Here is a 25,595-nt window from a genome sequence, read left to right on the forward strand (position 1 = left end):
ACAGAGTCTGACTATGTACAAGCTAGAAGACAATGTCGATCCATTCTACTCTTACTAATATTAAAGATATTTTCCTTCTACAAGGACTTGCTGATCTTTAACAATTTCTTTTTTATCTGTGCCACTCCTACAGGCTTCAGAATCCAAAACTAACTTTTTTGGACAAAACACAATTAAGTGAATGTCACACCTGTCTTTACCATAACTACATCCATCTAATCTAATTCACAATTACAGGACCTTTACCATAAAGATACCATGTTGTAGTATACTCTGATTAATATGAAAAATTAGCATACCACAATGATTTTTTTTGTAACTGCTACAACTGAGCAAGCTTCTTTTTTTCTTTGGGGGATTTGGAAGCTTTCGTGATTGGTTTTCCCCACGTTACTACTCCCCATGAGGTTTGTTCATGCCGGGCATTGTCTTGCAGAATGTTTCCAAGATTCTAAGATTTGATGTACTGACATTGAATTCTCTTTAATGATGGGTTGGCATCTTTAAAATAATGCAACAAGCGTTGTTCAGAGGTCGTTGCCAGCGTGAAGAGCAGAAGATATCAAGTGGGTGTAGGAGGCAAAAAGTGGCTGAAGAGCATATGGGCAGACAATGAGCCAGAAAGGGATTGTATCTGTGACAAGGCGACTATTTTACCAGAGTTAATACCTTCTCTTTTCAAAGTAGACTGGGCAGTGGAATGCATGGTTTGAATAAGAATTCCTGAACACCAATAAAAGGTAGATCTCAGTAAAGTCTATTTATCCAGCATGGAATTAACAAATAATGTGCACTGTTAGCATGGAGGATCTTCCAAAGTGAATTAACTGCAGAATTGTGGAATAACTAAAGTCATGCCTACGGCTTTTTGGAAAACAGCAATGTATGCCGGCAGGATTTTACAGAAAACAACAAAATATGTTGGATGAACAATTATGAAAAGTTACAAAATGCGGCCTATTGAATCTGGATGAGTTATGAATTGTGGAATTGAGTATACATCTCTAAATGTCAAAGTTATCTAGTGTAAATAATTCAATGACTCAACTGCTCTGATCCAGGACACGTTTGAAAGGATAAATATAAATCAATTCCTAATTCTGAAAAAAACTGAAGTCTGGCAGTTGATTTCCCTAGAGGACTATTGTGTAATTTGCGAAATCTACCTACTGGTTGGACTGTCACTGTGGAAAGCTGCAATATGTATTAAATGTTGTAATATAAAATTGTATGATGTGATAGAAGGGCATTATGGAAAATTGTTATATGTGATTAGGCGGAAATGTAAATCTTTTCTTATATTCCACTGAGTTTCACAGTGTTATCTGCCTAATTTACCATGAAATGCAACATTTGGCACATAAACTCATGAGTGTTATAGCCTATTTTGTGAGCAACAGTGCTACAATAATATAGTTAAAATGTACAGTTTGTTCACTATTTTTACTGCAAGTTCCTCAGGAAGAATACCTATCCCAATTCCCGGATGTTTTACTTCCACCAGGTTTGAATAAAAAGGGATTTTAAACTTCGACATGCAATTTGGCATTGTACATCCTAAATTTTCTTTCAGAGAGAAACACCAAACCTCTTTGAGATTTGTATTTCAATCCAAACAAGGTTGTGCCAATGTTATTGTGCTAACATGCTTCATAATGGACCCTTTGACAAAAAAGTTTGCAAACATGCTTGGGGACCGCTAACTTCTCCCTTGTAAACAAAAGAGTCTTTAATTCTATCGAATATTGACCAAATGGTGTGGCACAGTGTCCTCGGAAATACCCAATTCAACATGATTCAAAAATCAATGAGAGGAAAAGTATGTCCACTGAAAAAATAGTATAAGTGTGCATGGGCTACATTGTAATTTTAAAAAAATTTTTCCTCTAAATTAGTATTTTGACCACAGCTAATATGTATTTCTTTTTATAGGTATGAAGTTCATAACTACTGAATCAAGCAGCTATGATTTAGTCAATGTATTCTAATGTTTTACATTGTGTTTTTGATGCTGCTTTTCATTGAAACTGATCTACATATTTTATTCATAGCTAACAAAAGCTTGGGGACTACTGACCTACACGATGGGAGTATGGTCCCTCCTGACCATTGAGATTTACCATTCTGAATCAATTAACCAAATTATTTCCAGCCTTTGATCTTTGTGCACCTCTTTACAAAATTTACATCATGCATGTACAAGTGATCAAAACATCACCTTTGCTTTCGATCAGGTGAATGGGCGCATTTGATACATCATAATTGCTTAGGCTTAATCCCTAAAGGTTCTTTATCCTCAAGAAGTGATATTTGTTCTGAGACTGGCAGGACATAACCCTGCCTGAGGAGAACATCTTTCATTAAACAGACGTTGAACTAAGGAAAGGCCAATTAATCATTCTTTACATCTTAGAAGAAAACGACATTACATCTACAATGATAACCTTAAGCTCTTCAAAAATAAAACGGTGTTAGTTGGGCCTCTCCTGACCACTCAAAAACTGCCACTGCTGTTTTAAGTGTGGTATGTAAAACATGTCATTTTCCATACGTTTTTGGCTAGTAGGAAGCTCGGCACCTCATCCGACTTACTTATAAGCTGAAAACCCCCAAATTAAAATGGGTTACAATTCAGGATTGAAATTCTCATAGTGTGACTAATAAAAGCGTAACCGATCCGCTATAGTGGTATTGTCTGCATTAACAAGTCTTTCCTAAGATTTGCAATAACAAATATCACCTTGGCCGCAAAACAATTGTGATGATGTAGAAATTATTTCCAAAGTATGGCCGTCAAACTAGGTTAAAAAAAAGATATAATTTGACTTCATCAGTTTATGAGTGTATATATATTATAGTCCAGCAAACTCACAAAGCTGCAGTACACAGAAAAACATCACACTACAAAACAGAACTGTCTTTCACTGCATACGTAACACCACGAAAATGACAGTCTTGTACAACATAGATTAAACTGCAGCTCAGATACTGGAAAGGATTGCCATGGATTGAGATCCTCTAGCAAAACTAAAAATACTGTAATACTAATCTGGCCTTAAGTTTGGAACAAATAAAAATAGATAATGCAGTGTAGCCGAAGACAGCATATGTAATGCAGTCAATACGGAGCCTAGAACTTACATAGCAGGCTTCGATTTCAAACCCGGTTGAGACAGTGCCCATCAACGGCAGACGAATTCAGCACTAATTTGACCTCTAATTATCAATGCTCGGTAGCCATAAGATATGCAAAATTCTCTTTGCTATGACCAATAGGCATCTCCCAACCATCTGCACAAAGGAATCGTCTAAGTTTCCGCTTCTCTCACTAGATGGTCCGGCAAATTGGAGATACCCCTTCTCCCATCTAAAGCAAACACCAGTGAAGCCCCTAAGGAACACAGGATTTCATGTGTAATGCCAACTAGTATATTACATTCCCAGCCCCCGCGCGCGAGCACACACACACACATCTCATGCCGGTAAAAATAAATGTGGTCCAATAAACACTGGTAGCTTCAGAGACTACATCACGACAGGGAGCGGACTAGACGCATTTCCTGGGACTGAGGCTGTGGCGGAGACTCCCGGTGCTTGGGGGTTGCTCTCTACTTCTTCTTACGGAGGTGACGGACGACTGTGAACGGACTATGGCAGCGCAGACCCATGACCGTAATAGCTGAGGCGTCAGGGGCATGGAGAGGCCGCACAACGTACAGGAATGCTCAGGGCAATTGTTGCAGGGTTGGGGGCGGGAGGGGAGGGGGTTGAGTTCCTTAACTGTTACTGAGTCAGCGTATACGTCTGTTCTAGGGCGCTGTTCATCTTAGCTATCGCTTATTTTAGTTCCAGGAGGGGACTGATGGGGGAGGGAGATCTCTCTTGCACATCAGAGAGGATTGTCGCCCACTTAGGGGTCCTGCTTAGAGTCAGCCTTTATGAGAATGCTGCATTGCCGCCGGACCTCAGGGTTGTCGGTCACATGGCTGTGTTTTAGTTGTTTGTCATTATTTTCTGATCCCGATTTTAACCGCGGCCGGCCTCCGGGTTGTAGGCCTGAAGCTGTGTACCACTGACTTGGTCACAATAAAGTTTGTTAAAAAAAAATGTGGTCCAATAAAACACAATTTTTAGAATATGTGTACTAATTAAGGCACATTCGCCTATTGATTACCATAGTGCAAATTTCAAAGTGAGTTATTATCAAATTATAAGCAAGCAAGATCTACTTTTATATTAGCTTGCACTCTGGTTCTGGTTAAATGCCTATGTGTGTATCTTTTACACATGAGAAAACAGACTAGCATAAACCATGCATGCAAATCGTCAGTGAGTAATGTGATATGTATTATCACTGTTGAGGGAAGAGAGGGTGAATCATAATCCATATGAGATTTTGCTCTCCTGGGTCATAGCCCCTCCCAAAAACTCAAGAACTACCACGTTGATTGCCTTTGGCAACACTCTTTCAGATAGACACAATAACTCCTGCGGATTCCTTAAGTGAACCTTTTCACAGGCACCAGACTAGATCCAGACATGTTTCCTAGCATTGACCTGTCACTGGCTCTCGGTGATGCCATCAAAAATCATTAATTGAGTCTTGCAACTTCATCAGGAAGAGTTTCAGGTGCTTGAGCATAGGTATTGCCAATTCCCCTCGTTTTTTCCACTGTCATTTAGTCCAAGCTACCAAAAATAAATATATAATAAAAAAGCAATTGGAGGTTTGTAATTAAGCTGCATGAGATACCAAATTCATCAGAGAGAAAGTTTGTGAACGTAAGTTGTGTTACAAATGGACATAAACTCTTACCGATTCCTTAAATAAACCTCTTTCAAAGCATCCTTGTAGGCAGAGGATTAAGAATTCCAAAACTTGCAACACGACTCAGACAAATTGTGATTGCACTTGCTCTTCTGAGGTAAGAAAGTGCTCTTTACCACAGTAGAGGGCAAGGACTAACTGACTGCTTTACAGATGGTTCAGAATAGGAGTGCTTCTTAAACAGTATGTAGCTACAGTCCAAGGGGCTTGCAAACATTCAGAGCTCTGTTTACTTGCTAACTTGTGACAGAGTCTTACTATTGAAGACAATCACCTCAAGATGGTGTGTTTCTTCCCAGTTTGTTTGAGTTGAGAGGCCTGAAGCTCTATAAGCAGGCTTATCAGCTATGAAAGACTAAGACTTGTGGATATAGTGACTCAAAGCCCTACAGGTAGGCCGACATATAAACTCTTTCCTCATCTTTGGAGGAATGCAGAGGCGGGAAAAAGAACAGGGAGAAACAAATTAAAACATGAAAATGTGTAGCCCCACTCCCTTAAGCGGGAAAGAAAGCCCGACTCCAAGGACTACCTTGTCTTTAGAGAATGAGGTGAAAGTGCGGGCTGCTGATAAGTCAAATTCACTAACTCACTGACCTTGCAAGAACTCTGTTCTCCATGAAAAATTATTTTAAATACAAGAGTGCAACGGCTGAAGTAGTTGACTAATAAAGAAGATAAAGTGGGGGGAATTCTTTCTGAAGCTCTTTCAAAAAATGAATGATGACGGGCAAATTGAAGAGGTATAGCGGAATAGGTGTAAATGTGGATATTGATATAACACCCAAGTATCCTTTCACTCTGTCTAGGTTTGGCCCCTCTTTAGCCAACGAGAACAGGAACTCAAGAATCTGGACCACCTCAACACAGAAAGGATCTAAAGACCTGTCTTAACAGCAGGAAGAAAACACTGTCAATCTATATTGCCCTAGTTAAAGGGAATGTGGGCAACAGATGACTGTTGGAAAGCTGTGCTGGAAGTTGGAGTGAAGAATTTCACCCTTCCTTTGAGAACGCATGTCCTCCTAAACTAAATGTTTCCAATGAAGAGAGCAACTCAGGTGCAGATGTTCAGGGGGCCAAAGCTGTATGCCCCATTCAGAAGCTTTCAAGATCAGCCAAGCATGGTGGAATTGGATCTGCTGACTGGCATTCTGCAATAGCTGAGCAAGTGGAAAGGCATAGTACAGAGTATAAGTGCAAGGAAGGCAAAAAGTCTTTCCTGCAGAATGCAGGTGTTGGTGTTTCCTAGGGTAGTACAGAGAAGATTTCTTGTGTAAGGCTGTCATGAAGAGATTGATTTCTGGCGAACCTCAACTTTGAAAGATGTGTTGCTTCACCTCCTGAGCCAAGTCCACTGTGTGAATTGTAAAGTGAAGTCTGTTGAGATAATCTGCAATTACGTTGACTTTCAATATTAGAAGAGCAGCGGACAGGCCAGTTTTTATGTCTGGGCATCAGTGCCTGAACGCCATGACTTTATTACATTAGGGAAGCCCCTTTCTATTTGTTTGGATATGGGACAAATGGTGGTATTCTTTGACAGTATTTAAACTTTCTTATTCTGAAGCTCAATTAGAAAGTTCTTACAAACCATTGTCACTGTGGTCAATCAAATAGGTTAATGTGGAACGTATGTTCTTGTGGTAAGCATAAAGTGCTGAGCACCTCATCCCTAGAGAGAACCATCAGTCACTAGAGTCAGTTGTGGCAAATCAAATCCAGTAGAGCAGCTACAATAAAGTTACACAGAAAAATAAAACCCTGCTATGATCTATAGAACTCAATACATTGGTGCCATACTGTTGGGGTCTTAGAGTTGGGGGGTAGTCCGAATGCCAGATTGACCCACCCTCACCCTTGGGGGTGGGGACGCGCACAAGATCATAATCCAAGGGGGTTGCTCTCCAAGCCTAAGGAGTAAATAAAAACATTTGTTGGTGATCTAGTGGGCTTTTTGACCCGCACTCTCCTTGGTGAGCAGTTTGAGGGTAAACAACCCCTATCCTCTGTCCGGGGGTGGGGTCAAAAGACTGGTGTGTCCAGGGTTGAGGCATCACTCCCTATGCCCCAGCAACATTAAATAAGAGAGTCCCTGGTGTTCTAGTGAGCTCCCTGACCCACTTCCTGGGGGCAGAGTGGGGTTAAAAGCCTTCTACTGTTGCACCCATGAGAGGGGGAGCACATGTCCAGGAGTCCACTACTCCCCACAACAGTGCACTGAACAATTCCATGGTGCCTAGTGGGTTTTCTGCCCACCAAAGGGCAGATGGGGGTAAACACCCCCTATCCGCCCACTGGGGTGGGCAGAACAACTGTTGTGTCCAGTGAAAGGGGGAACACGGGTGCATTCACAGGAGCACTCCACCCCTTCCCAAAAAAGTACACTGAACATTTCCCTAATGCCTAGTGGGGTGTCTGCCCTGATTAGTGATAAACATTCCCCTATCTGCCCCTCTGAGGGCAGAAAAACTTTTTTGCCCAGGGCAAGTGCAGACACCTGAGGTTTGGGGAGAAAGGACAGCCCCCACTGCCAGAAAACGTCCCTGGTATTTGGAAGGGGGTGCTGTGCCTGCTTTGGGATCACCTTCCCAACATGACCCCCAGGCAGAGATCCACTAGGGTGCGAGAGCAACTGCCTGTCAGTCTTAAGCGGTGCTCGGGACAGCCTCAAAAGTGAAGGCAGACCAAGGTGCAGTCAGCTTTTACTTTTGTGTTGCACTGCAAGCTGCTCGGCACAGCCAAACAAAAAAAATTAACTTGAGATGTGAGGAAAGTTCTTTCCTCGCATCACGGCTTTGAATCAGAACAGAAAATGTTTCTGGTGATTTCATCAGATGCACTTTCTTTTCCTAAACGGTGGACATCCATCGCATTGTGAAGGTAGGGGAGTGGAGGACCAGTGCAACTGGTCATCCACTGCACTAAAGCAGGTTAAAATACTCTCTGGCACATGCATCAAGGTAGGCTTTTGCGATTCCTTAATTGCAATTATTAAGGAATCACAATTAAGAAATCGCAAAAGCCTATGCATGTAGGAATCACTATACAAATAGCGATTCCTAAACATTCCTTAATTGTGACACGCAAATTGTGAGTCGCAATTAAGCAATGCCTTCCCATTCATCCCTATGGGCCTATAGGAATTTATGGGAGATTGCATGCGCAATTTGCGAGTACCAGTAGGTATTCGCAAATTGCTCATGCAATTTCAAGGGTGCAAGGGTGTCAAAATGACACCCTGGAATTGATCTGTGCACAAATGTTGTGCACACACATGTCCAAAAGGACAAGTGTGTGTGTGTGTAACCTACGACTTTAAAAAATGCACTTTAGTGCATTTTTCAAAGTTTTTGCAAATTACCATGAAGTTCAACTTCATGGTAATTTGTGCCTCCTATTAGCAAAATCGTTACTTCAAAGTGGTTCTGGCATTGCATTTAAGGAATGGCAAAATGCGATTCGTTAAATGCAATCGCAATTCGAGAACTCGCAATTAATTGGGAATTCTCAATTTGCGAGTGGCTTGACCCTTCATGCATCGCAAATGCCCTTTTTATGGGCGCAAAAGGGCGATTTTTGCGAATCGCACCGTTTGCACTCGCAAAAATGGTTGATGCATGTACCTGTCTGTTTCTTAAAGCAGGTTATAAATGTATCATGAGTGAATGGACTTGAGTGAAAATAGCACTGCCTGCATACAAGGTCACAAGGACCTCAACCACCACCTACAGTTTGACACAGCACATCTCCCCACAGTCTTACCAGATAATCTCAACTGGGAAGTTTTTGTTATGTTATGTTAAATAATTCTTATACCGCGCACGTTCACCGAAACGGTTTCTTGGCGCTCATAACAAACACAGCGGGCAAGGGCCAATGGTTACTCGAAGGCAGCTTTGAAAAGGAACGTCTTTAATGTCTTGCGGAAACATTCATAGGAAGGGCAGTGACGGAAGGAGGAGGGGAGGGAGTTCCAAAAGGAAGGGCCTAGGAAGGAGAAACGTAGACCACCATGTTTCTTGCGGTGGATTCGGGGGATGCACAGAAGATTGTCGGCGGAAGAGCGTAAGTTACGTGTTGGTAAATACCGCTTTAGATTGGAGGAGATAAAAGCAGGTGCCAAATTGTAAAGAGCTTTAAAAATAGTGCATCCGAGTTTAAAGGTGCACCGTTTGGCCACTGGAAGCCAGTGGAGGCTCCTCAGCAGTGGAGAGACGTGCTGGTGCTTGGGCTGGTGGAACACCAAGCGGCAGCCTGATTTTGTATCAGTTGGAGCCTCTGGAGCTGGTAAGCGGGAATCCCCACATATAAGATGTTTGCAAAGTCAACCCTGGAGATGACTAGGGCCAAGATGACTAAGATGAGTGCCTCTCTGGTTTTGCCAATAATTTTCCATCTGTGGAGCACAGATCTTGCTCTCACTCCCCAAATTCTGCAAGATGCAACAAATCCTGTCTCTGCAGATTCCTAAACACATTATTGCACAATACCCGGTTAAAGCTTTTACAATACTATCTGTGGCTCGGTGTTTCTACAGGTAAATTAATTTTTAGCGTGTATTAAGAATACCCGCAATCACATTTTACTATATGCATTTTGTACTAAACAATTACAAGATCACTCACTGGTAATGTGGAGTTGGTTGAATAACTATGGTAGACTTTTATATCACTGTTTTGTTCCTTTTTTAAATGCAATGTATACATTTTTGCAAAACACTCAATTAAGTATTTAATATCCACAACTGGAGGCGCGTGTGTGTTAGCCTGTGAGTGTGATCTGCCAAAACTCTATCAGTACAAGAATCTAATTCAAAGTGGATTAAGCAAAGGAAATACAAACCAAACATTGCCAAATGGTTTTCATGTTGTGCAAGATCAGTTACCCCTTGAATACTTCAAATACCAGTAGGTATTAAAATGAAATGTATCTGTTTTCAAAAGTAAAATGACCTTGATCTCCTAACATCACTTCAGTAAAAAAAAAAAAAAAAGGTGATAGCAACCTATTAAGAAAACACATCTGAATCAAGCACTTAATGTGGGTTTCCTGACACTGACTAGAGGTTGGCAGTGAAGAAAATGAAAAACAGAACAGCACTTTTCTTTCTAGAGCTGGCTAAGCGTGTTGCAACTTGGCAACGTATACTGCTATTGAAATCAGTTCCAGAGATTCAGCTAGCAATAGGTGGCATTCCAAAAACAAAATGCTTAAGTACAAACAAAGAAGCTTCACATTAAGTATATTGAATGGCTATAAGATATGATCTGTTACTTAAGGAACAAATATTAAGCAATCACATAGAAATATATTTGCCTATCTAGCCAAATCACTGACATGAAATTCTTTTTTTTATATCGACCTTAAGTAGAAAGGATATATGAGATTACCCTATTAACCCACTCATTTTTGCACACAGCTTTAGCTATTTGTAGACCAGACCTATTGTTTCCACTACATTACACATACTTATGATGGGCTTTGGGTCATCTTGCTTATGATTGGATAGCACTGTTGACTATCTCACATCCCTGCTGCTGAATCAATGACTTCAATATTCGTATGTGTGTCTCACCAAGAGCATCTCAAAGTGTTGGGGGTGAGTTACCCTTTCATTGCTGCCATCAGACCTTGCTTTGCAGGGTGTTGGAAGGACTATTGTCTCTCCCTCTCGCTCTTTCTGCTCCCTATGCCCCTCTCTTTAGTCCTCCTTTGTCCTCCACTCAGCATCCTCTTACTTATCCAGCTCCTCCTTTTTCTTAGCACTGTTTGCTACCCACCATGCTATTTGTGGATGGCCATGTTTTCCCTCGTTTTATAAAGGTCTCCTGTGTGCGTGTGCATGACCAGGCACGAGGCAGGACCTTTAGAATCGTTTTGATTATTATTAAAAAACACATTCAAAGATGTCAGACATCTTTGAATGGTATTTATTAAACAAAATCAAAATGCATTCAAAGATGGCTGCTACAGATGGTGGCCATCTTTGAACAGCATTGGTAAAGCCTTGCAAATGTGTTAAAATATAGCCTCAGTCACGTGCATGTGGGGTGGCGCTCATTTAATGCATTACATTTAGTGATGTGTTAAAACCCATTTCAAGATGGTGGATAGCATTGGCAAAGCTATTCCTGTGATCTATTAGCTTTGCCAATGCTTGCTGGAATGAGTTCTCAGGGTCTGAGGATTCTTGGAGTAGTTTGAACTAGATCTACTCTGTCTTGAAACAGGTTCGGGTATATAGTGGGCTAGGGGGTGACCAGGACCACTGGAATGATTCTACATCAAGAGTGTTTTTCACATAATTATGGATTTACTACACTTCCCATATAATCCATCAGCTGGTGCATATTTACAATATTGCAACAAGAACATTTGTTCCCGCTTTAAACGGAACGGGGTAAAAATTGCTTTAAAATGTACCACACGTGGTGTTATTGGCAAAGGTTGACTGGTTACACCTCATTGACTGTTATCAGGTGTTCTTCTAGTACCAACGAGTGAAACGTTTATCTAGATAAGATTAATACGTTTCAAAACGACAAAATAGTAAAATAATACTGCCACAAATTGTGCTGCTTTACGCTGCACGATTTGAATTTTCTTGACACGTAATTTAGTCAATGTTGGTGCATAACTTAGCCCTCCATGGTCGCAAAGGCAGGAGAAATGCTTGCCTGTGCTTACACAAAAGCACATGTCATTCCCTCCGCGCTGCGGCTCACAGCTACTCACGTCTTTGGCTTCCAGCAGCTCCGCGCATTTCTCGTTCTTGTTGCTGTGGATTTCCGGGTGGACGCACGTGTGCTCCCTGCTGGAGAGGATGGTCATTCGGACGCCGGAGTAGGCCGTCCTTCGCAGTTCCTTGGTGATTTGTGTCAGCTGCTTGTGCGTCCTCGTGCCAAAGAAAATCTTGGGGACGTGGGGCCTGGCCCCGTTTTCAGGCTTCTTTGCACGGTCCGCATCCTTGGCATTTCCTTTCGTTTTGGCGCAGACGCATACGGTACAAGGACTGACTGACTGAAAGAGAAAATAGAGAGATATTTATGAAGGAACATTTGTAAAAATTGTCTCTTTGCCAACAACATTCTTTATTAGTTTTCCAGCGTGGCGTTTCGAACACTGCGAGAACAGAACTTTGTTAAACTATTTAAGTGCCATAGAGGACAAATTGAAATTGCTGATGTATTTCTGCCACATTACACATTTTGGCAAAACAGGACATTTGCCTGCCAGCAGCTCGCAGTTAAAGCACGCAGACAGGCGCTTACTACATCTTTAAAAATGCTTACATTTACCTCAAAGTGTAGTTATTGCCAGCGGATGATGGTCTTACCACCTGTCTCAAAGCTTCAAATGAGTAGGGTGACCAGACGTCCCCGTTTTCCCAGGACGGTCCCTGTTTTTGGAGAAGTGTCCCCGTGTCCCGACACTTTTCTCCAAGTGACTCAAATGTCCCCGTTTTCAACCAGTGTCCCAGGTAAACACAGAAATGTCCCTGTTTTTCATTTTCCAGTTGAGCATGCGCGCGCATGCTCTCTTTGCACTGGCATTTGCTTGTCTGTGATGTTTTATTGTTTTTTGGCAAATATATGCTGTAGTCCTTAAAAGTGTAAATGTAATAAGAAGTCCTAATGCTGCTGTGTAAAGGAGAGGGGTGCCAATAAAAGACCTCAGATTTGTTGTCTGTAATGCTTCATCTCGGTCTGTGGAGGGAGCTGTCGTCGTTGTTGTCCCTTTTCTATGTCCATGACAGCTGTCAAATAATCCTACTTTTATGTCGATGGTTACTGCAAACCGTAGTCCTACTTCTATGTCTATGACCTGTCCCCGTTTTTTGTTTTGAGAATCTGGTCACCCTACAAATGAGGCATAACATAGGAAGCAATGCATTACAATCTGGGATAGTATACTTGGTAATAAAGCACTCGTATAGCGTTTCGAGTGATCCAAGTTCCCAAAAGACTTGCGCCACCCCCCGCCCCCGTGCCGTCAGCTGGCGGCAGAGCCAGTCTCTTTACCCCACCCTCATATTTACCTCACTTCCTGTCCGCAAGTTCAGAGCCTACAAGGTTGGCTTACAACATGGGTACTCGCAAACATTTTCTCAGGGGCCATAAATGTGGCCTGTGATGTGACCGAGGGCCACCTTGATGCCAGCAGGGTGGTGGTTGGAGGTTGTTTGGGGGTGGCGGTTGGTAGTAAGATGGGTGTAGGGTAAACAAAGCACTTACATCTAGTGGTTGAATTGCACAATTTGAAACCTGAAAACCTGGGATTAATCCTGGCTTCCCCATTTAACCAAATTGTGTGATCCTATTCAATTTGGTCTTCGAACTAGATGAATTCAGAATGTACAAAACCTTCTCCTGTGTGTGATTTAATAAACTATATTGTTCATGTACAATATGAATTCAAGCCACCCTAAGAATGCACATAACTAACATGACTCTTTTTTCACTATTGGCATTATTCTAAACACCATCTCTTAAAAATTATTTCTCAATGTATTGATATAATCTGATGTACTAAGGTCAAATGGTTCTGCATGCTAAAGAAATACACTTTTTTTAATTTTGAAAAGACTTTATCGCATTTTTACACTTTTGCATATATCTTTAAAATTGGTGTTCCTAAAGCTAAGAGGTGCAGGGCACTGTAGTTATTTACTTTCTTTAACTTCAATTAGCCATTGGATAAATGCTTGCCTCTTTATTAACGTCCTTTTAATATTAGCGCTGAGTGGAGTAAACAGCAGCCCAGTGCTGCTGTTGACCATGGGGGCACATGTAAAGGTCAGGAGGGCCGTAGTTTGAGTATCACTGGCCTACAATGACATGGAAAGAGGAAAGATTACAGGCATGTAAAGAGAAGAAAGAAACAAGCATTGGAAATGCAATAGGGCTCGCATTAGAAAAGTTGGAGATATCGGTCTTGTAAATGATAAATATTTTATTTATTTGTTGGTTTTTAAAATAGCTAAATTGATAGCTTTGTCATTTACAATGCCAATAGTTATAACTTTCGCGAATGTGACACGTATAGCATTAGGAATGCAACAAGTTTTGTATTTACGTGACTTAGATGGCAGCTCTGGTCGTTAGGCCACATCTCTAGAGAGCAGGAGAGTGCAGCAGGGGAGAGAAGCACAGCAATGCAATAGGTCTCGCATTAGGAAAGTTTGAGCTATTGGTATTGTAAAGGACACATTTTTTATTCATGTGCTTGTTTTGAAAATAGCGAAATTAATAGCTTTGTTATTTACAATGCCAATAGTTTTATTTTTCGCAAATGTGACACCTATTGTGACACAATATGTGTTGTAGCGGTGAGGGTGAGGGGTGTGAGGGTGAGGGGGTGTGAGGGTGAGGGGGTTTGAGGGTGAGGGTGTGTGAGTGTGAAGGGGTGTGGGGGTGTGAGGGTGTGTGGGGGTGTGAGGGGGGTGTGGGTGTGCGAGGGTGAGGGTGAAAGGGGGTGGTGAGGGTGAGAGGGGGTGTGAGGGTGAGAGGGTGAGAGGGGGTGTGAGGGTGAGAGGGTGAGAGGGGGTGAGAGGGTGAGAGGGGGTGAGGGGGTGTGAGGGTGAGAGGGGGTGTGAGGGTGAGAGGGGCTGTGAGGGTGAGAGGGGCTGTGAGGGTGAGAGGGGCTGTGAGGGTGAGAGGGGCTGTGAGGGTGAGAGGGTGTGAGGGTGAGGGGGTGTGAGGGTGTGTGTGGGGGTGAGAGGGTGTGTGAGGGTGAGAGGGTGTATGGGGGTGTGAGGGTGAGAGGGTGTGAGGGTGCTTTGTTTAGTTTTAACTAATCAGTCACGGATCATTAAAGCAGATTTAGACCACATTTTATACTGCTTTCACCTTACATTTACAGTTTTAAGTATTTATGAATCTGAGGCGAAAATACCAGCTTTGTGTGATTTTCTTCATTTTCGTACCAGACTGCATATTAAAAAACCGGCAATGCCAATTAAAAAAAGGCCAGGTGGCAAACATAGCCAGATAAAGAGTTGTGACCTCTGGGACCCTTTATTTCAACTAGCTCGCCTAGCGAAAATGTAGTGATTCTAGTTTTCAGCTGTTTGTTATGATATGAGCATTAAAAAACAATTTATCAAAAAAGTATCTACAAATGAGCCCAATTGAAAGCACCACACTGCATATGGATACCAAAACAGATAAAAAAAAAAAAACTAATTTGCAGTGAAGATGGGATACAACTCTCATTTTACTCATCAGAAATAAAACGGGTGGAGAGGCTGATTCACCTAATCCTCCCCACCAACTGCTTTACTAGTATCAGAAAAGGAGTGAGAACAGAACAGATATTAGATTTTGAGTGACAAGTTCTTGGACTAGCGGAGATTATGCACAGTTGAAGTAAATCAGATCTGATTAGAATGTCGATTTTACCACTATTCCATTTTTTTATAGATACAGAATGCCCTTCCATGTTTTTTGCACACAATATTTTTTTAAACAAAATATTGGGGTACATTTTCCTGCATTTATCTGGGCCAATAAAGCACCATGGTTGGCACTTAACATACTGTATAGACCAACAACAGGAGGGGGTTTACCCTTGCCAGATGTGAAACATTATAATTTTGCACATTCATACTCTCTTCTTCAAAACGTCATTCAAAATTCAAATATTTTATAAGCCTGATGCTTGAGGAATATGAAATCAAGGATTTCTTGCGCTTGACTAAATCCCAAAATACATTAGATACAAACCCCGCATTCTTAAATGATAATTATGACTGTTACTGAGGAATGTAAACCAGTTGCGAAACCACTGATAAGTAACCAGGCATGAGCACCGTAAGTAAAATGTTGCAACAAGTTCCATTGCAGATCATAATGTACCAAATGTGCTGATATAAGGTTTTCTATATGATGCAAGACCCAAAAAGATGGGGGGGGGGGGGGGGGGGGGGGGGAGATACTGGACTGTTGCTGAACAGAAACCACAACCCAACATTAAACCGTACATCGGTGTGACATACACGTGCACATACAACTACCTGAAACAGGCTTAGTGACCATAAATGTCTGATGAAACAACTAACAGCTGTGGAAACTTGGCGAAGCAATCGTGTGCATTCTCAGTAATGGCGGCCCGATCTCCTGTACTATCCAAAGAGTAGGAATCAGAGATGCATGTTTTCTGCAGCTGATGGAAATTAAAAATATGCGTCCCCACCAAAAAAAAACCCCACAAGAACAGTTTTACAGCACCCAAAGAAAACATGTGAAAAAAAGCGTCGCTGCATGTTAATGTATGGCGACATTTCGTTTCGACCCACCTCGATCAAAGATTGCTGTCAGGTGAGAAATCGTGACTACCAAGCATTTTGTGGCTGGTGGAGTGAGGTACTTCGTCTTTATATGCGCTGATGCGCAATTGGACCTGTTGCCGTTCGTAGTCCGTTTCCGAGTCTTTCAGTATAATGTACTAGGGGCCTCCCTCCACATCAATACTTCATCTCCCAGCTACCTCTTCTCTATTTTACGTCACTATCTAGCTCACGTGCACGTATACACACTGGCTTACAGGACCACAAAAAAGCCCCACGACCTATAGACACGATACACAACTAGTATCTTCTTTAGTACATATCGAAATAATGGACACATTAGTGTAAACATGTTGCCAATTCATATAGGATGAGTCACGCAAATAAAGCATTGTCGTAGTACATTGCAAATATAACCAGAGTACTTACGTTATTAAAGTATACGTTCTTTCCTCAATTACCACCTAATGTGCGAGAAAACTCCGGCGCTTATATTAACCCATTTCCCCTACAATTTTAAATCCGTTTCCGCTTTCTGTGCAGGAGTAGGCTCGATGTAAGTAAGGCGCTCTAGCACCTTTAGTGAGGTCTGCGCAATATAACAAGAGTTACCAGTGTCAGGAGTGTTAATGCGGGCCCCTGGGAGGGGGGCAGGCAGGCCTCTGTGGCCCCTGGGGGGCAGGTTGTGGAATGGCAATAGCAGGGCAAGGGCTGTGCCCCTCCGGAGGAGAGACCTTAAAAAGAGACCACCAGAAGCACAGGTGGAGAAACCGAGGGGGCAGGGAGAGAACAGACGAGTGGAGGGAGGGAAGGGGTGTGCGGTGAGAGAAAGGGGAGAGCGGATAACTCAGAGGTAAGGGACAGAGAGAAGTAGAGAACGGAAAAAATAGATAAAGGGGAGAAAGAAAGGAGTGAGACATATAGTGAAGAGAGTGAGGCGGGGGAAAGGAGGAAACACGGGGAATCGAGGGAAAGAAGAGATGGCGAGGCAGAGGGGAGGGGAGAGAAAGAGGTGAAGTAAGAGGGATAGGGAGAGACAAAAGGAAGACAGACTGCAACAAACAAGACGGAGGGCATTGCTGTGGGGAGGGGGGAGGAGAAATGCGACACGGCCGCAGCAGGGGGCGGAGCGGGGAGAGCAGCGATGAGGGAGAGACACGGCCGAGTGTGAAGCAGCAGGGGCCTTTGAAGTGAAGCTAAGCTTCACTTCAAAGGAGTGGGAGGAGTGCTGCTGGGGAACAGATGGCGATTTGATGATACGCACGCGCATTTTAGGTCAATGCGCAAGCGCATTGACCTAAAAGCGCACGGGCACAGCATCAAATCGCCAGTCTAGGTAAACCTTGGGTAAACCTTGTTTAAGCGCCTATAGTCAAGCTCAATGCGCATGCGCATTGAGAGGCGAGACCTAAAAAGTCAGAGGGTCATGAGAAGAGGAGAGTGGACAGAGAGATGAGGAAGAGCACTGAGACATGGGATCAGACTACAGGCAACAGCAACCTGGTCATACAGGGGAGGGAGGTACCTCATATTGCTAGACCAGCTACTAAAATATGGCAAATGTACAGAACATGGTGTCTTGTGAAAGTCCTCGAATTACGAGGCTTAATAAAACATGGGTGAGAGATGCATCAAAGTCGGACATGGCAGAGATCCTTAAAACAAAAACTATGACCAAATCTGCGAGTACAGTTATAGGAAGATAAGGAGCCATTGTTGTCTCTAATTCAATGCAATATAAGGAAATCCAAACACTATATCTATAGTTTTCAAATACTTGTATGAGAACCAACTAGTTGAGAGCGAACCCATTTTTTTTTATCAAATCAGCTTTTTACAATTAATTTTCAAATTTAAAAGGAATTTAACAAATATTCAGTCAACCCTTTACATCGAAATTGCATTCACTAAGATTTCCTCTAAAGGAGATCTTAGTGTCCCTAACGTTTTGCTATACCTGTTGTTCCTGGACTCCCATGTTTTTATGTTAGTTTTTATTTGATGTTTAATAAATGGCTGCTGTGGAAAATAAAATGAAGGAAGAAAGCATAACCATCGCCTCCGAGTCCTCAATAGAATTTAAACTTTCCATTACAATAGCTGGGACATTTTTTACCTGGGATTTTGTACTAGGCCGTTGATGTTTTTCTTTTTTCATAATTGTGGTTATTCTCAAAAGTGTATTTTCTTCACAACACGACTTTAGAAATGTTGGGTTTACAATTTTAATATGCTCACCATGACTTTTCAATTAAATACCATGCTGCATCCTCAAATATGTGCTTCTGAAATGCATTAAAGTCCTGTAAATTCATTTTAAGGGCAACACAATATGACCCTCTCACTGGTCACTAATTGGGGAGGGTTGTGGGGTGAGAGCCAGACCCTCTCCGATATCAATAAATGAGCAGACTTGGGTAAATTTTGTTCAGGGTCTATATAGTAGTAATGGTGAGGAGTTTGATCGCAATAAATTGCAGGAAGATTTATGTCCTTATGATCCTCCTTCCGAATTAGAAATTGAAACTGCAATTAAAGCTCTCCGCTCGTCCGGTGCCCTCGGCCCAGATGAAATTCCAATTTCTGTATTGAAAACTCATAGTGCCTTATGGGGAAAAATTCTATACCCCGTCTTTAAAGCCTGTTACAATAATGGCATTGTTCCACATTCTTGGAAAGGGAGCTTGCTAATTCCTATCTACAAAAAGGGCGCCAGGGATTCTCCTAAAAATTATAGACAAATAGCTCTCCTAGACGCTATAGGCAAGGTTTTTACCAAGTGTCTATTGAATTCTATAAATGACTGGGTGACCATATCTGCAATTCTTCCACTAGAGCAGACCGGATTTAGAAAACACCACGGTACCTTAGATAACTCTACTGCTCTTCAAATTTTAATTGAAAAATATGTCACAGTCCGTAGAGGAGGTCTTTATGGAGCATTTATTGACTTCTCTACGGCCTTTGACAAGGTGGAAAGAGCTCTGCTTTGGAGTAAGCTAATAAAATTAGGAATGCCCCCGAGCCTATTGAAACTAGTTATTGAACTCCATACAGACACCTGGTGCAGAGTTTTAATGGGTGGTGATAGAGGACTCTCCAGGATAATATCTACCAATAATGGGCTTAAACAGGGCTGCCTCCTGGCCCCACTGTTATTTTCCTTATACATTGCGGATTTACCTAAAGCCATGTTAGCCACGAGTAATGGTATTGCCCCTGTATTAGGGGGATTATCCATCGCATGCTTAATGTATGCTGACGATATTATAATTCTAGACCTCACCCCAAAGGGTCTGAATAATCGTTTAAAAAGTTTGTACTCCTACTCCGTGGCCCACTTTTTAAAAATTAACACCTCAAAAAGTAAAATAATGTGCTTCTGTGGAAGGAGAAAACCTAAATACAGCGATTATTTCTGGTCTGTCGGGGGGGAAAGATTAGAAGTAGTTAAATCCTACCCCTTCCTTGGGAAGATCGTCACGAGTAATCTCTCAGAAAAAACCCATACAGAGAAGAATGGTAGGAAAGCTCTCGCTCAAGGGAGGAGTCTTATCTCCTTATACAAAGCGACAGGTCGGAGGCATTTTTCTATATTGCTCGAAGTCTATCGGGCAAAAATCCCCGCATCTCTAATCTTCGGACTAGAAATAGTGGACATGGCATGCTGGAAATTCCTGGATTCTATTGAGGGAAGAATTCTTCGTAATCTAGCCTCTGTAAATACTGCAAGCTCTACGTCATCGTTGCGACAAGAGTTTGGTCTACGTAGTGCACGGTCCCAGGCAGTGGCGAGTGTTGTGAGATGGGTTTTTTATATTGCTGAAGGAAAACCTGGCACCCTGAGGTTTCAAATAAAAAAAGAACTGCTGGGTTCCTATAATGTTTATTCCTCTATAGTAAAAAACTTCAGACAGGCAATTTCTCTATTACAGATTGATGAACAAAGTCTTTTTACACTATCAACTCCCCAATTAAAATTATCTTTAAAAACCTCATCTTGGGAGTTGAGTTTTAGAGCTGATAGTACGATCCGAAAGTCTAAGAGAGGAATGTTCACCCTCGGTAACTCTTGTGAAATTAAAAAATTTCAACCATATTTAGGTTGGAATCTTCCTCATGCAGTTAGGCGATTTATCTTACTGTTAAGATATGATTTACTCCCATTGAATTGTTTATTGTCTAAATGGCATGGTGGTACAGATATCTGTGACCTCTGTAAACTCTATCCCCAGGATTTATACCATGTAGTTTTTGTTTGCCCAGCCCTTATGATACACAGACGAAAATGGGTAAAACCTCTGTGTTTTCAGCTGGGTATTTTTACTGCTTATGATTTCATTGTAGCTATGTTTAATCCTCCTAACGAAATGTTTTGCTTTAAATTGTTTTCCTTCTTTAAATGTTTTTTAACACTGTATTGACATTTCTATTTAAATATGTATTGAAAATTGTTTCTTTTCTTTTTTTACTTTATTGCTAAACTGTTATGTGGATCTCGACAGAGTTCCGTTATCATAAAAATAAAAACTTGAACTTGAAACTTGAATATGACCCTCTCAAGAAATGGAATGCCACATCCCTGAAGATAATGTTGGCCTCTCAAAACACATTACTTTTACCTCAACAAGGACCTAAATAATGGTGACAGACATATATATAATCACTCATGATGCATTCAATTTCCCAAATGTATGTCCAAGGAGTCATCGAAAGGATTGGAACACTGAACTTCTTTCAGGGTACACAACACACTTAGTCAGTAATAGGCTTGAGCTACTGCTCTCCCTGGATCCAAGACAGATAATCCAGTCCTCAAGATGGTTCCTGAGAGGCTAGGGTTGTTTCCGTTTTCACTCACATTTTGTTTTCTGGCATTTTATTTGCTCTGATTGAGTGAACTAGATGAGGTTTGGCTTGAGATCTGAGTGGAAGACCCATTATCACCGCCGCTATTGACTAACTGTTCGATGCAATGGAGTCACTTGGTTAGGGTATTTCACTGGAAGCTCAAAAAACACTTTGTAGGACCATGGTGATCAAGTTAACATATCTGGTTAAATTATGGTAATGTTACAATAGGGGCTGATCTTTCTACTACTTCCACTAGCTTTCAGTGGATTTTGGTCTAGTGGTAAACTTGAAGAGGACATGGTCCAAGACTACAGAGTCTATTTGGAGAAACTCGTCCATCAGTAGATATAAGATAGTCTTAATCTATGTATTTCATATCTTCCATTTGGGAACTTAAAAATTTCAATAGTTAACCTTTCAAGAGCTACAGAAAACTAATGGTCTCGAAAGAGGTTTACTTGGGGGCGGGTGCTCGACCGCACAAGGGTGAACTCGCAGTGATAAATCACTGCTCCAACTACAAAAATAATGGCCAGCACTCACAGGACATGCTTCACATTCTTTTAATAAACGGGTGTTAAAACAGACACGTTGCGACTAGTGCCTTCATTAACGTCTTTGTTCCAAGCCATGAGACTTCATTAAATACATAATCGTTCATTGGTCAATGATATTTAGTAACAATAAATAAACATGACATTGGTTCTGTCTGTTCTAAAACCATGGCCACCATCTTAAAATGATACATATATACATTTCATTAAATCTTAAATGCATGATTCAAAAGAAAACGTGGTCAAATTCAAAACTCATGATTAAAAATTTACATCATATTGTCAAGGTAGCTGTGCGTGATGAATCATCACCTCCAACGTTATTGGGCCCTGAAGGGGTAATTGCTATTGCCAGTATATAACTGTATGTTAATGCACACTATATTTTTCCATCAAAATAGTCATAACAACACTTCAATAGTAGCGAACTCGGGCCCTAATCGGGCCCTAATGGTCTACCGCTACTGTAATACTGATACGCTGGGTTCCCGGAATAATCCAGTAACACCCATGGTGACAGAGGGGAATTGAAACTACTAGTAAACATCACCTATGAGCCGTATAGTTAAAATCTGAAAATACGTTACGACGCCCTGAATGGACATATCATGTCCATGCATTTAGATTATTCTCCTGTACATTTAAGATATTTTGATGTGGCTACAATTGCATAGTGCAGACCCGTTTTAAAAAGGCAAGAAAATGAAAACCAGGTAAAAACTACAGAGAAGGAGAGAAAGTACACTTGAAATTTAGTTAATCTAATTCTAATACCGTAATTAGTTCTCCAAACATTATCTATACAATCTCATTATGGACCAGATATTAATGTCTGCGTGAATTACATGTTAAGTAGAAGGCCTTACATCTTGAAAATTCCATCTGATTCGAAAGATCTAAATACATGTACTAAAAGGAAAGGTACAACGTGATAATATGTGACTCTTTCATAAGTGTACTTCCAAGTGTTGTTCGCTGTTTAGACCTAGAGGAGTCTTGGTCTGTCAATCATTGTAGTAAAGAAGAATCTGCTTTCATGGTTACCTCCACTTTTTGCTTTATTCAGCATGTCTTTGACCAAGTCTGACTGGGATCCTGCTAATCTAGACCCCAGTCACTGTGCTTTCTCCCTAAATTGACCATGGTAAGTAATTCTGTACATCCACAGTTGGCTACTGGTGTACCCGTGTACTTACCTAGTATATGATACTAAGGTATCCAGGGCATGGGTACACCATAGGTCTACCATGGGCTGATGCCTGTATTGTGCCACCCATGGGAACCCAATTAAACTGTGAATACAGGCCTACCATTGCAGCCTCTGCGAGTTGGTGCTTGCACCTCTCACAACAGATATAAGTTTTCTTATATTTGAGGTCACTGCGCTTCAAATCTATAAGTCACCACTATAGCAGGCTCTTCGGCCCTCAAGGCCGGGTGCTTGGTTATAAGTTAGAGGGTTCCTCTGCATGAGCAGGATACCCCTACAAACCCCAAAGTCGATTATTGAGGCTTTGTAAGTGCAACCAGACATTTTAATACATATAGTGGACATCAGTCATTACGAGACATCTAACTATATAGTGGCTTAACCAAACCCGGTCATGTTTGGTATCAAACTTTTTGGAATCATACTCCAACATCGACTGCAATGTTGGAAGTATGATCCCTTGTACTTGGCGGCTCCCTTGTGGTACTCCCCTGTACTCCAGGGTACAGCCTTTCAAGGTCCGACACAAAGCTAGTGCTGCTGTCGACCACAGACACAATTCTGTCCTCCTGCTGCTGAGCCACGCTCGAGCAGGGGAAGGTAGAACAATAGGCTTACTGTTGCAGAGATGTGTAACCACCTCCCGGACAGGACTTAGTGTATTGGGCTTGGGAGGGGTGGGGGGGACACTTGGCAGCACCACCAATCTACTTTGAAGGGTAAATTTGGGACCCTTCTTGCATACTCCAGTTTGAGCTAATTCAGGGAGCCCTCAGCTCCCGCTCTGGTGCGAAACTCGACAAAGGACATGGGAGTATCCTCCTCTCGGTCTCCTCCGCTGGGAGGGACCCTTGAGTTGTTCCAAACCTTCCCTTAGGGTACTTAAGGACTTACCTGTGGATAAGTCCTCAGATTTGTCGTGGGACAAGATTCGAGACTGAAACTACGTCACTCGTCAACTGTCTGGATACTTGGACTTCGCCAGGAACCGAGACTGCACCAAGGAAGACTCCTGCTGCTCCTGGTCTCACTGTTCTGCAAGTCTTCTTCATCTGTGTCTGTGCTTCTTCCAGGATCTTCACCAGACCAGTGGGCATCAAGGACACCCGAAGTAATCTCCCTAGGAGTGAAGGAGTCACTCCCCTGCAGTTGCAGGCACCCCAACAAAGCTGACCGGTCTGGTGCTCCCGACGTCCCACGGACTTCGAAAGGCTCAGCAACATAGGTGGTAGCTCTGCAGCTCCCTCGCGGCCTGACATGTCCTCTCTGCAATTTTGAGGCCAGTATCCCTCGTCGGAACCGCTGGGACCGAACCTCTGTGCACGGCGTTGACTTGCGTTGCCACGGCTTGTTGGCTCTGCACTCCAAGATCTTCCTGCTACAAGAAGCTCCAGTCTCCAGCATATCTCCCTGCTAAGTACAGCGTCTTCACCGCATCCTCTGCACCGTGGACCTTCCTTCTTGGTGAGCTGCTTGAGGTCCTTGTGTGACTCCTGTGCCTTTGGCCTGTGGGTCCTCCTGAGGGTCTCCTTCTTCAGTGGGCTCCCCTGCTCCGACACTCCTGCTTGTGGAGACTCGCCTAAACCTTACTGGTCCCAACATTGCTCCTTCTTCGCTCTCCGTGCCAGTTGCGGGTACCAAGGCTTGTTGGTGCTCCCGCCAGACACTGACACCTGGTCACCAACATCCGGCTTAGGACAGCTCGTGCACGGCTCTTGGTCTTCCTCAGCGTCACCAGGGCCTCACAGCTGCAGCGACATGCTCAACATCAACTCCTCTGAACCATCTGACATCGGTGGGTATTGCTCTACCGTGCCTCCTTGTCAATCCTGACTGGCATAGACTCTGTCCCCTCTGCTTGTAGGTTCTTTACTTCTAGAATCCACCTTTGGATTCCACCCGACCTCTCCGCCTTCTTCTCCATAGGCACCTATCTCCAAGTCTTCCATTGTCATCTAAGTAGGCCTATGATGTCTCTTCACCCCTATCCACCTGGCTTCCCTTGTGTAGGTAACCTGGTCACCGGGGCATCCGTGGTTGGGGTGGCTCTCCATCTCATGTGTGTAACATCCTATGCATATTTGGAATTATACAAAAAACAGTAACAGGGAACTCTGGAAGACCACTCAGGAATCAAAAGATTAATAAAAACACAGGTTTTTTAATATATTCATCAAATACAGTAAATTCATTTGTTAAAAAGACGTATTATGGACATAAACTCCAATAGAATTAAAATTAAAACCGTTGTTCGGAAACAACCACAATTCAGAAATAATATAATAAAAACTAATTAATTGGTGGCATTAATACGGTCGACGCGCGTTTCGGCGTGTAAGGAACGCCTTCTTCAGGAACCACAAAATTAAATTGTTTTAAAAGTGGACAGTTCAAACAATGTTGCAGAATCAATTTCTGTGATGAGGGATCCAATATCCTACAGAAACTAGCAGTAAATAGGTACCATGTGCCAAGTAGATAAAGATAGTAGACACACTGTGTATATATCATGTACTGTTTCTTTAACGTGGACGACAATCGTTCTATTGTCAAGACTCTGTATTTGTTTACCAAAGTTCCAAAAAATGCGATTCTATTTCAAAGGTGCAGGGACGAACCGCACAAAGATACGTACGAATAAGCGTCCACCTTAGCTAGCACAGTTAAAAACCGATGATACCGGTTTGCTGTTTGTCAAATGACGAATCGGATAATCTGTGGCTGAATGTGCCAAGCGTGAGGGGCGCATCGAATTAGGATGTTGGCGTCCCTCGTCCGTTGAGAAATCTATCTCCAACCTTCCATTCTCCAGGGGAATTATTTGGTGTCTTCTGGGAAGGGTCCTCCTTCTGAAAAACT

At 42.3% G+C, this 25,595-nt stretch overlaps 1 protein-coding gene across 1 annotated transcript in view; it reads right to left on the bottom strand.

Annotated features, from left to right (window-relative positions):
• BRIP1 (BRCA1 interacting DNA helicase 1) overlaps positions 1 to 25,595 on the bottom strand; it is a 1,426,214-nt gene that overhangs the window by 850,638 nt on the left and 549,981 nt on the right. The window contains exon 7 of the mRNA XM_086954933.1: positions 11,567 to 11,851. Within this exon, the coding sequence (XP_086811059.1) occupies positions 11,567 to 11,851 (285 nt within the window). The remainder of the gene's footprint in view (positions 1 to 11,566; positions 11,852 to 25,595) is intronic.

The sequence above is a fragment of the Lissotriton vulgaris genome, chromosome 2_1 (genome assembly GCF_964263255.1).
Source record: "Lissotriton vulgaris chromosome 2_1, aLisVul1.2, whole genome shotgun sequence".
In the NCBI taxonomy this organism is placed as follows: Eukaryota; Metazoa; Chordata; class Amphibia; order Caudata; family Salamandridae; genus Lissotriton; species Lissotriton vulgaris.